At 41.6% G+C, this 13,511-nt stretch overlaps 1 protein-coding gene across 4 annotated transcripts in view; it reads right to left on the bottom strand.

The window, feature by feature from the left end:
• The window catches only part of LOC129857200 (uncharacterized), a 46,513-nt gene extending 33,611 nt beyond the window's left edge, over window positions 1–12,902 (bottom strand). For 2 of the 4 annotated variants that reach the window (XM_055925222.1, XM_055925220.1), the window contains exon 1: window positions 12,712–12,902. In XM_055925222.1, the coding sequence (XP_055781197.1) occupies window positions 12,712–12,734 (23 nt within the window). In that variant the 5' untranslated portion in view covers window positions 12,735–12,902. The remainder of the gene's footprint in view (window positions 1–12,711) is intronic. The other 2 variants (XM_055925221.1, XM_055925219.1) reach the window with 1 other exon arrangement.
• Window positions 12,903–13,511: the final 609 nt, after the last annotated feature.

Below are 13,511 nucleotides of genomic sequence, written 5' to 3' on the forward strand. Positions count from 1 at the left end.
AATAGTGATGTGGTATACTGTAGGTATCAACACCACTGGTGGTATAGTATAGTGATGAGGTATTCTGTAGGTAACAACACCACTGGTGATACAGAATAGTAATGTGGTACAGAATGATGATGTGGTATACTGTAGGTATCAACGCCACTGTTGGTATAGTATAGTGATGTTGTATACTGTAGGAATCAACACCACTGGTGATACAGAATAGTAATGTGGTACAGAATGATGATGTGGTATACTGTAGGTATCAACGCCACTGTTGGTATAGTATAGTGATGTTGTATACTGTAGGTATCAACACCACTGGTGGTACAGAATAGTGATGTGGTATACTGTAGGTATCAACGCCACTGTTGGTATAGTATAGTGATGTTGTATACTGTAGGAATCAACACCACTGGTGATACAGAATAGTGATGTGGTACAGAATAGTGATGTGGTATAGGAATCAACACCACTGGTGGTACAGAATAGTGATGAGGTATACTGTAGGTAACAACACCACTGGTGATACAGAATAGTGATGTGGTACAGAATAGTGATGAGGTATACTGTAGGTAACAACACCACTGGTGATACAGAATAGTGATGTGGTACAGAATAGTGATGTGATATACTGTAGTTAACAACACCACTGGTGATACAGAATAGTGATGTGGTACAGAATAGTGATGAGGTATACTGTAGGAATCAACACCACTGGTGGTACAGAATAGTGATGTGGTACAGAATAGTGATGTGGTATACTGTAGGTAACAACACCACTGGGGGTATAGTATAGTGATGTGGTACAGAATAGTGATGAGGTATACTGTAGGTAACAACACCACTGGTGATACAGAATAGTGATGTGGTAGAGAATAGTGATGAGGTATACTGTAGGAATCAACACCACTGGTGGTACAGAATAGTGATGTGGTACAGAATAGTGATGAGGTATACTGTAGGTAACAACACCACTGGTGATACAGAATAGTGATGTGGTAGAGAATAGTGATGAGGTATACTGTAGGAATCAACACCACTGGTGATACAGAATAGTGATGTGGTACAGAATAGTGATGTGGTATACTGTAGGTATCAACACCACTGGCTGTACAGAATAGTGATGTGATATACTGTAGTTAACAACACCACTGGTTGTATAGTATAGTGATGTGGTATAGAATAATGATGTGGTACAGAATAGTGATGTGGTACAGAATAGTGATGAGGTGTACTGTAGGTAACAACACCACTGGTGGTACAGAATAGTGATGAGGTGTACTGTAGGTAACAACACCACTGTTGGTACAGAATAGTGATGAGGTGTACTGTAGGTAACAACACCACTGGTGGTACAGAATAGTGATGAGGTATACTGTAGGTAACAACACCACTGTTGGTACAGAATAGTGATGAGGTGTACTGTAGGTAACAACACCACTGGTGGTACAGAATAGTGATGTGGTACAGAATAGTGATGAGGGATACTGTAGGTATCAACACCACTGGTTGTATAGTATAGTGATGTGGTATACTGTAGGTATCAACACCACTGGTTGTATAGTATAGTGATGTGGTATAGAATAATGATGTGGTATAGAATAATGATGTGGTACAGAATAGTGATGAGGTATACTGTAGGAATCAACACCACTGGTGGTACAGAATAGTGATGTGGTACAGAATTGTGATGTGGTATACTGTAGGTATCAACACCACTGGTTGTATAGTATAGTTATGTGGTATACTGTAGGTAACAACACCACTGGCGGTACAGAATAGTGATGTGGTATACTGTAGGAATCAACACCACTGGTGGTACAGAATAGTGATGTGGTATACTGTAGGTATCAACACCACTGGTGATACAGAATAGTGATGTGGTACAGAATGATTATGTGGTATACTGTAGGTAACAACACCACTGGGGGTATAGTATAGTGATGTGGTACAGAATAGTGATGTGGTATACTGTAGGTATCAACACCACTGGTGGTATAGTATAGTGATATGGTATACTGTAGGTATCAACACCACTGGTGGTAGAGTATAGTGATGTGGTATACTGTAGGTATCAACACCACTGGTGGTAGAGTATAGTTATGTAGGTATCAACACCACTGGTTGTACAGAATAGTGATGAGGTATACTGTAGGAATCAACACCACTGGTGATACAGAATAGTGATGTGATATACTGTAGGAATCAACACCACTGGTGGTACAGAATAGTGATGAGGTATACTGTAGGTAACAACACCACTGGTGATACAGAATAGTGATGTGGTACAGAATAGTGATGAGGTATACTGTAGGTAACAACACCACTGGTGATACAGAATAGTGATGTGGTACAGAATAGTGATGTGATATACTGTAGTTAACAACACCACTGGTGATACAGAATAGTGATGTGGTACAGAATAGTGATGAGGTATACTGTAGGAATCAACACCACTGGTGGTACAGAATAGTGATGTGGTACAGAATAGTGATGTGGTATACTGTAGGTAACAACACCACTGGGGGTATAGTATAGTGATGTGGTACAGAATAGTGATGAGGTATACTGTAGGTAACAACACCACTGGTGATACAGAATAGTGATGTGGTAGAGAATAGTGATGAGGTATACTGTAGGAATCAACACCACTGGTGGTACAGAATAGTGATGTGGTACAGAATAGTGATGAGGTATACTGTAGGTAACAACACCACTGGTGATACAGAATAGTGATGTGGTAGAGAATAGTGATGAGGTATACTGTAGGAATCAACACCACTGGTGATACAGAATAGTGATGTGGTACAGAATAGTGATGTGGTATACTGTAGGTATCAACACCACTGGCTGTACAGAATAGTGATGTGATATACTGTAGTTAACAACACCACTGGTTGTATAGTATAGTGATGTGGTATAGAATAATGATGTGGTACAGAATAGTGATGTGGTACAGAATAGTGATGAGGTGTACTGTAGGTAACAACACCACTGGTGGTACAGAATAGTGATGAGGTGTACTGTAGGTAACAACACCACTGTTGGTACAGAATAGTGATGAGGTGTACTGTAGGTAACAACACCACTGGTGGTACAGAATAGTGATGAGGTATACTGTAGGTAACAACACCACTGTTGGTACAGAATAGTGATGAGGTGTACTGTAGGTAACAACACCACTGGTGGTACAGAATAGTGATGTGGTACAGAATAGTGATGAGGGATACTGTAGGTATCAACACCACTGGTTGTATAGTATAGTGATGTGGTATACTGTAGGTATCAACACCACTGGTTGTATAGTATAGTGATGTGGTATAGAATAATGATGTGGTATAGAATAATGATGTGGTACAGAATAGTGATGAGGTATACTGTAGGAATCAACACCACTGGTGGTACAGAATAGTGATGTGGTACAGAATTGTGATGTGGTATACTGTAGGTATCAACACCACTGGTTGTATAGTATAGTTATGTGGTATACTGTAGGTAACAACACCACTGGCGGTACAGAATAGTGATGTGGTATACTGTAGGAATCAACACCACTGGTGGTACAGAATAGTGATGTGGTATACTGTAGGTATCAACACCACTGGTGATACAGAATAGTGATGTGGTACAGAATGATTATGTGGTATACTGTAGGTAACAACACCACTGGGGGTATAGTATAGTGATGTGGTACAGAATAGTGATGTGGTATACTGTAGGTATCAACACCACTGGTGGTATAGTATAGTGATATGGTATACTGTAGGTATCAACACCACTGGTGGTAGAGTATAGTGATGTGGTATACTGTAGGTATCAACACCACTGGTGGTAGAGTATAGTTATGTAGGTATCAACACCACTGGTTGTACAGAATAGTGATGAGGTATACTGTAGGAATCAACACCACTGGTGATACAGAATAGTGATGTGATATACTGTAGGAATCAACACCACTGGTGGTACAGAATAGTGATGTGGTATACTGTAGGAATCAACACCACTGGTGGTACAGAATAGTGATGTGATATACTGTAGGAATCAACACCACTGGTTGTACAGAATAGTGATGAGGTATACTGTAGGTATCAACACCACTGGTGGTACAGAATAGTGATGAGGTATACTGTAGGAATCAACACCACTGGTTGTACAGAATAGTGATGTGGTATACTGTAGGTATCAACACCACTGGTGGTACAGAATAGTGATGAGGTATACTGTAGGTAACAATACCACTGGTGGTACAGAATAGTGATGAGGTATACTGTAGGTATCAACACCACTGGTGGTACAGAATAGTGATGAGGTATACTGTAGGTATCAACACCACTGGTGGTACAGAATAGTGATGAGGTATACTGTAGGTATCAACACCACTGGTTGTACAGAATAGTGATGAGGTATACTGTAGGTATCAACACCACTGGTTGTACAGAATAGTGATGTGATATACTGTAGTAATCAACACCACTGGTGGTACAGAATAGTGATGAGGTATAGGAATCAACACCACTGGTTGTACAGAATAGTGATGAGGTATACTGTAGGAATCAACACCCCTGGTTGTACAGAATAGTGATGAGGTATAGGAATCAACACCACTGGTGGTACAGAATAGTGATGTGGTATACTGTAGGTATCAACACCACTGGTGGTACAGAATAGTGATGTGGTATACTGTAGGTATCAACGCCACTGTTGGTATAGTATAGTGATGTTGTATACTGTAGGAATCAACACCACTGGTGATACAGAATAGTGATGTGGTACAGAATAGTGATGAGGTATACTGTAGGAATCAACACCACTGGTGGTACAGAATAGTGATGTGGTACAGAATAGTGATGAGGTATACTGTAGGTAACAACACCACTGGTGATACAGAATAGTGATGTGGTAGAGAATAGTGATGAGGTATACTGTAGGAATCAACACCACTGGTGATACAGAATAGTGATGTGGTACAGAATAGTGATGTGGTATACTGTAGGTATCAACACCACTGGTGATACAGAATAGTGATGTGGTACAGAATAGTGATGTGGTATACTGTAGGTAACAACACCACTGTTGGTACAGAATAGTGATGTGGTACACTGTAGTTAACAACACCACTGGTTGTATAGTATAGTGATGTGGTATAGAATAATGATGTGGTACAGAATAGTGATGTGGTACAGAATAGTGATGTGGTACAGAATAATGATGTGGTACAGAATAGTGATGTGGTACAGAATAGTGATGTGGTACAGAATAATGATGTGGTACAGAATAGTGATATGGTACAGAATAGTGATGTGATATACTGTAGGTAACAACACCACTGGTTGTATAGTATAGTGATGTGGTATAGAATAATGATGTGGTACAGAATAGTGATGTGGTACAGAATAGTGATGAGGTATACTGTAGGTAACAACACCACTGTTGGTACAGAATAGTGATGAGGTATACTGTAGGTAACAACACCACTGTTGGTACAGAATAGTGATGAGGTGTACTGTAGGTAACAACACCACTGGTGGTACAGAATAGTGATGTGGTACAGAATAGTGATGAGGGATGCTGTAGGTATCAACACCACTGGTTGTATAGTATAGTGATGTGGTATACTGTAGGTATCAACACCACTGGTTGTACAGAATAGTGATGAGGTATACTGTAGGTATCAACACCACTGGTTGTATAGTATAGTGATGTAGTATAGAATAATGATGTGGTACAGAATAGTGATGTGGTATACTGTAGGTAACATACACCACTGGTTGGTATAGTATATTGATGTGGTATACTGTAGGTAACAACACCACTGTTGGTATAGTATAGTGATGTGGTATACTGTAGGTAACAACACCACTGTTGGTACAGAATAGTGATGTGGTATACTGTAGGAATCAACACCACTGGTGGTACAGAATAGTGATGTGGTACAGAATAGTGATGTGGTATACTGTAGGTATCAACACCACTGGTTGTATAGTATAGTTATGTGGTATACTGTAGGTAACAACACCACTGGCGGTACAGAATAGTGATGTGGTATACTGTAGGAATCAACACCACTGGTGGTACAGAATAGTGATGTGGTATACTGTAGGTATCAACACCACTGGTGATACAGAATAGTGATGTGGTACAGAATGATTATGTGGTATACTGTAGGTAACAACACCACTGGGGGTATAGTATAGTGATGTGGTACAGAATAGTGATGTGGTATACTGTAGGTATCAACACCACTGGTGGTATAGTATAGTGATATGGTATACTGTAGGTATCAACACCACTGGTGGTAGAGTATAGTGATGTGGTATACTGTAGGTATCAACACCACTGGTGGTAGAGTATAGTTATGTAGGTATCAACACCACTGGTTGTACAGAATAGTGATGAGGTATACTGTAGGAATCAACACCACTGGTGATACAGAATAGTGATGTGATATACTGTAGGAATCAACACCACTGGTGGTACAGAATAGTGATGTGGTATACTGTAGGAATCAACACCACTGGTGGTACAGAATAGTGATGTGATATACTGTAGGAATCAACACCACTGGTTGTACAGAATAGTGATGAGGTATACTGTAGGTATCAACACCACTGGTGGTACAGAATAGTGATGAGGTATACTGTAGGAATCAACACCACTGGTTGTACAGAATAGTGATGTGGTATACTGTAGGTATCAACACCACTGGTGGTACAGAATAGTGATGAGGTATACTGTAGGTATCAACACCACTGGTGGTACAGAATAGTGATGAGGTATACTGTAGGTATCAACACCACTGGTGGTACAGAATAGTGATGAGGTATACTGTAGGTATCAACACCACTGGTTGTACAGAATAGTGATGAGGTATACTGTAGGTATCAACACCACTGGTTGTACAGAATAGTGATGTGATATACTGTAGTAATCAACACCACTGGTGGTACAGAATAGTGATGAGGTATAGGAATCAACACCACTGGTTGTACAGAATAGTGATGAGGTATAGGAATCAACACCACTGGTTGTACAGAATAGTGATGAGGTATACTGTAGGAATCAACACCCCTGGTTGTACAGAATAGTGATGAGGTATAGGAATCAACACCACTGGTTGTACAGAATAGTGTTGAGGTATACTGTAGGAATCAACACCCCTGGTTGTACAGAATAGTGATGAGGTATAGGAATTAACACCACTGGTTGTACAGAACAGTGATGAGGTATACTGTACGAATCAACGCCACTGGTGGTACAGAATAGTGATGTGATATACTGTAGTAATCAACACCACTGGTGGTACAGAATAGTCAAGCAGTTAGCAGGCTATTTTTCAGGTGCTTACTAAGAACTGACATTGCATATGTAACCGATGTGAAATGGGTAGCTAGTTAGCGGGATGCGCACTAATAGCGTTTCAATCGGTGACGTCACTCGCTCTGAGACCATTAAGTCAAAGGCCCCGGCTTTTGCGGAGCAATGAGTAACGATGCTTCGAGGGTGGCTGTTTTCGATATGTGGAGAGGGTCCCTGGTTCTTGCCCAGGTAGGGGCGAGGAGAGGGACGGAAGCTATAGTGTTACACATACAGATCTGCATGAGCCTTGCTCCAGTGTGTCGAAACACTAGTCTTTGTCCACTGTGTAGATACCCTAGTCTTTCTCCAGTTTGTAGATAATCTGGTTTTACTCCAGTTTGTAGATAATCTGGTTTTAGTCCAGTGTGTAGATACTCTGGTCTTAGTCCAGTGTGTAGATACCCTTGTCTTACTCCAGTGTGTAGATACTCTAGTCTTACTCCAGTGTATAGATACTCTGGTCTTAGTCCAGTGTGTAGATACCCTTGTCTTACTCCAGTGTGTAGATACTCTGGTCTTACTCCAGTGTGTAGATACTCTGATCTTAGTCCAGTGTGTAGATACTCTGGTCTTAGTCCAGTGTGTAGATAATCTGGTTTTACTCCAGTGTGTAGATACCCTAGTCTTACTCCAGTGTGTAGATACTCTGGTCTTAGTCCAGTGTGTAAATACCCTAGTCTTAGTCCAGTGTGTAGATAATCTGGTTTTACTCCAGTGTGTAGATACCCTAGTCTTACTCCAGTGTGTAGATACTCTGGTCTTAGTCCAGTGTGTAAATACCCTAGTCTTAGTCCAGTGTGTAGATATTCTGGTCTTAGTCCAGTGTGTCGATGCTCTAGTTTTAGTCCAGTGTGTAGATACTCTGGTCTTAGTCCAGTGTGTAGATACCCTAGTTTTAGTCCAGTGTGTAGATATTCTGGTCTTAGTCCAGTGTGTAGATAATCTGTTTTACTCCCGTGTGTAGATAATCTGGTCTTAGTCCAGTGTGTAGATACTCTGGTCTTACTCCAGTGTGTAGATACTCTGTTTTACTCCCGTGTGTAGATAATCTGGTCTTAGTCCAGTGTGTAAATACTCTGGTCTTACTCCAGTGTGTAGATACTCTAGTCTTACTCCAGTGTGTAGATACTCTGTCTTACTCCAGTGTGTAGATACTCTAGTCGTAGTCCAGTGTGTCGATGCTCTAGTCTTACTCCAGTGTGTAGATACTCTGTCTTACTCCAGTGTGTAGATACTCTGTCTTACTCCAGTGTGTAGATACTCTGTCTTACTCCAGTGTGTAGATACTCTGGTCTTACTCCAGTGTGTAGATATTGTATTCCTCTGCCTCCTCCTGTTGATCTGTGGTTGGCAGGGAGGACTGCAGCTGAGAAGACTGATCAATACTGGACACTAAACCCATTCTCACCCAGGACAAGCACTGCTGCCCCACCCAGGCAGGCAGACCTACACACCACGCTGCTCTCTCCAGCTCTTTACACTGCAGTATCAGCAGCACACACTCACTTCTTCACTAAATCAAGTGTTAAACAACAGCTTAGAAGAACCCTAGCCTATATTCAGTCACCATGGTGGTCAAAATCGTAGGACAGAAACATTGCCTTGGTTAAAACATGCTTGACTTTTAAGAACGATTCTGTTTTAAGAATCAAACCACTAGGGACTACTTATAGAAAGTGTACCACTCCAGTATTTATTTCTAACCTCTTTATGGCTATGCTGTGGAACACATCAATATTCACCACCATGCCTACATTCACTCTTTTTCCCGTGTCTGTATGACGTTTCACAATAACGAGTAATAACACCATCCATTACTTCACTGGAAGTCATCTTGTGTCTCATGTCTAAATAGGTGCCCTGGCCTGTACAGTTGAAGTCGGAAGTTTACATACACCTTAGCCAAATACATTTAAACTCAGTTTTTCACAATTCCTGACATATAATCCTTGTAAAAAATCCCTGTTTTAGGTAATTTAGGATCACCACTTTATTTTAAGAATGTGAAATGTCAGACTAATAGTAGAAGATGATTTATTTCAGCTTTTATTTCTTTTAACACATTCCCAGTGGGTCAGAAGTTAACATACACTCAATTAGTATTTGGTAGCATTGCCTTTAAATTGTTGAACTTGGGTCAAACGTTTCAGGTAGCCTTGCACAAGCTCCCCACAATAAGTTGGGTGAATTTTGGCCCATTCCTCCTGACAGAGCTGGTGTAACTGAGTCAGGTTTGTAGGCCTCCTTGCTCGCACACGCTTTTTCAGTTCTGCCCACAAATGTTCTATAGGATTGAGGTCAGGGCTTTGTGATGGCCACTCTAATACCTTGACTTTGTTGTCCTTAAGCCATTTTGCCACAACTTTGGAAGTATGCTTGGGGTCAATGTTCATTTGGAATACCCATTTGCGACCAAGCTTTAACTTCCTGACTGAGATGTTGCTTCAATAAATCAACATAATTTTCATACCTCATGACGCCATCTATTTTGTGAAGTGCACCAGTCCCTCCTGCAGCAAAGCACCCCCACAAAATGATGCTGCCACCCCCGTGCTTCACGTTTGGGATGGTGTTCTTCGGCTTGCAAGTGTCCCCCTTTTTTCTCCAAACATAACGATGGTCATTATGGCCAAACAGTACTATTTTTGTTTCATCAGACCAGAGGATATTTCTCCAAAAAGCACGATCTTTGTCCCCATGTGCAGTTGCAAACCATAGTCTGGCTTTCTTATGGCGGTTTTGGAGCAGTTGCTTCTTCCTTGCTGAGCGGCCTTTCAGGTTATGTCGATATAGGACTCGTTATACTGTGGATATAGATACTTTTGTACCTGTTTCCTCCAGCATCTTCACAAGGTCCTTTGGGATTGATTTGCACTTTTCGCACCAAAGTACTTTCATCTCTAGGAGACGTTATTACGGCTGCATGGTCCCATGGTGTTTATACTTGCGTACTATTGTTTGTACAAATGAATGTGGTACCTTCAGGCATTTGGAAATTGCGCCCATGGATGAACCAGACTTGTGGAAGTCTACAATCATTTTCTGAGGTCTTAGCTGATTTCTTTTGATTTTCCCATGATGTCAAGCAAGGAGGCACTGCGTTTGAAGGTAGGCCTTGAAATACATCCACAGATACACCTTCAATTGAGTCAAATGATATCAATTAGCCTATCAGAAGTTTCTAAAGCCATGACATCATTTTCTGGAATTTTTTAAGCTGTTTAAAGGCAGTCAACTTAGTGTACGTAAACTTCTGACCCACTGGAGTTGTGATACAGTGAATTATAAGTGAAATAATCTGTCTGTAAACAATTGTTGGGAAACTTATTTGTGTCATGCACAAAGTAGATGTCCTAACCGACTGCCAAACTATAGTTTGTTAACAAGAAATTTGTGGAGTGGTTGAAAAATGAGTTTTAATGACTCCAACCTAAGTGTATGTCAACTCCCGACTTCAACTGTATTTCCATGGAGATACAATTCAATCACTAGTTAATAATCAAACTCCTAATTCTATGTGTATAGCGCTAGTATAACACAGTTATCATGGCTTCACTATTCACCTCACACCCGCTGCCAGCTGGATTACATTCTAGACATCAACTCATTCTACAATGTCGTTCATCCTTTGGATACTTCATGTGTTGTTATCTAGAGTTAGCAGTTATTTTTAAGGGGGGGGGGGGGGGGGCACCTCCCTCCCTCCCTCCCTCACTCACTCACTCACCACCATGTCACACTGCTGACCTCAATGCCACAGCTGGGGTCAATTCCATTTCAGTTCAGGCAGGTGAAATAGTGATAAAAGTGGGCAGCTTTAAATTTGTTAACTGGATTTCAAGTAATTTCCTGCTGAATTTAAATGGAATTGATCCCATCCTTGTTCACCTCTAACCTGCCTGTGTCCTTCAGCCATTTAAAACTACTAGGTACTGTACCTCAGTGCTGAGAAAGGCTACTACAGTACTTATATCACTTCAAGTAAGTAGCCTCCAGTGTGTCTAGAGGTTTTTGCTTAAAGGGAAAATCCACTCAAAAACGACATTTTGGTATTCTTTTCAGTAGTCCACTGTTGATACAGTCCAAGTTTTCAAACGATTGGACTTTCAAGAAGCAAAGTGTCACCGGCCATGCTGTATTGAGTGTTCATGAATCATTATGTATTGAACATTCGTTTGTGATTGTACAAAGTGGATGACAAATATTTCACAATGCACTTTACCTAAGTACTTTAGGCCTATATTTAAATCCAAAGTAAACCCGATGTACACATTTTACACACAGAACAGACCAATGCAGTCATCATCTATAGACTACTGGGACGTCCTCCTCTGTTTTTCTGTAACATATCACAATCCACTTGTTGTTGATGTTTCCTGTTGAAGACGCTACTGTACATATTAATAATTTCATATGCTCATTCTGTACATACATTATATGATTTCTGAGGTGTGTTTACCTTTAATCGTATGCATTTTTATTTACTACCTCGCCCCCCCACCCCACCCTGACTCCTCAGCAGTCCTGACGTTGATTTACCTAAAGTGTCACAGATGGGTATTGTCCAGGACAATCCCAACCTGAATAGCCCTCCATGCAATCCCATACACTCTTTCCCTCACATATTCCCCTCCCTCTCCATCTCAACCCCTCCCTCCATCTCCCCTCCTCTTTGCCTGCAATACAATTCAGCATGTCTTCCCTCTCTCTGCCTGCCTCTCTCCCTCCAGCCCACCTCATCTCTCTTTCTCTCTCTCTCTATTTATACACATAATACTACACTACACAGTAGAATATTCCCCTCTTTTTTCCCTCTCCTTCTCTTGCTTCATCCATCTTTCCCTCTCTTTCATCTATCTCTCCCTCTCCTTCTCTTCCTTTATCTATCTCCCCCTCTCTGTGAACAGCAACTATCATAGCATTTTCAATCTGCCTCCCCCGTCTCCCCTGTCTACTCCTCTCCATCCTTCTCTCTCTTTCCCTCCCAGACACACATATACTCTGCCAGGCATCATCCTGAATCAAGATAGGAGACGAGGGTGGGATGGAGGGAGGGAGAATGCACACACTCAGCAGCACATTTTAACACATATTGTCTCTGACATCTTGGCCAAACGTGAATTGTCAAGCCCTATCTAAACAATGACGTGGTTACCATCCACCCCCTTCTTCATCCCGCGGTCCTCACAGCCTATTCACACACACACACACACAGACAGACACACACACACACACACACACACACGGAACAGCAGCAAGCAGGACCCCTGTCCCCCCACCCAAGCCCCAAGCCCCAACCCCAGCCCCAGCCACAGCCCCAGCCACAAGCACAGCCCCCAGCCATAAGGGAAGAATAGCAGGTCTTACTGAGTCTCCGTGAGCCGATGCATCCCATGGTGTATTCACAAAGGCCCTGGATACAAGCAAGGAAGTGTTACCCTGACACCATACATTCTCTCTCTCGCGCTTCTCTCTCTTGCTCGCTTCGCTTCGCTCTCACTCGCTCTCCTGCACACTGTCTCTCTCTCCCTTTCTGGCTGTCTCTCTCTTCTGCGCTTGCTCGCTCAGTCTCTCTCCCTCTCTCTTTACCAGTGCAGTGAGAGTCTTATACGATCCCGCTAGTAAGTTAGTATGACTGAGGGAGACAGCTTTTAGTTAAATATGGAAGAGTGATATTATTATCATTTTTATTATTATTATTATTATTATTGCTATAACTATAACTTGTATTATTACTATTATTATCATCAACATGTGTTGACATTGTTAACATTATTATTATTACTACCATAATTGTATTATATCTGTAGTGAAATCCAAGAGATATGGTGATTGGGAAATCAGGCTAATAGGAAAGGGAAGCATCATATTATTGACAGGCAGTACTCTTGTCCATTAGCCTGTGAATGGCAGTGTGTTTAATGCTGTGGCTTGTAGCCATACGATTAGAGGTTCAATAGCAGGGGACTGAGTGGTGGGCTTTGCCATTGTTGTCATTGTTGTGGATATAACTGCACTGCTGTAATATTGGAGCTCTAAAATGGGGTTCTCTCTCTGTCTCCCTCTCCTGTGCGCAAGCTGCCCAACAATGCACTGCAGCGGTTTCCCAGCCCCTCTAACCATCCTTCTCTCCCCCTCTCTCTGTCACGCTCACACTGAGCTCTCAA

Source organism: Salvelinus fontinalis, chromosome 6, assembly GCF_029448725.1.
Source record: "Salvelinus fontinalis isolate EN_2023a chromosome 6, ASM2944872v1, whole genome shotgun sequence".
Taxonomy (NCBI): Eukaryota; Metazoa; Chordata; class Actinopteri; order Salmoniformes; family Salmonidae; genus Salvelinus; species Salvelinus fontinalis.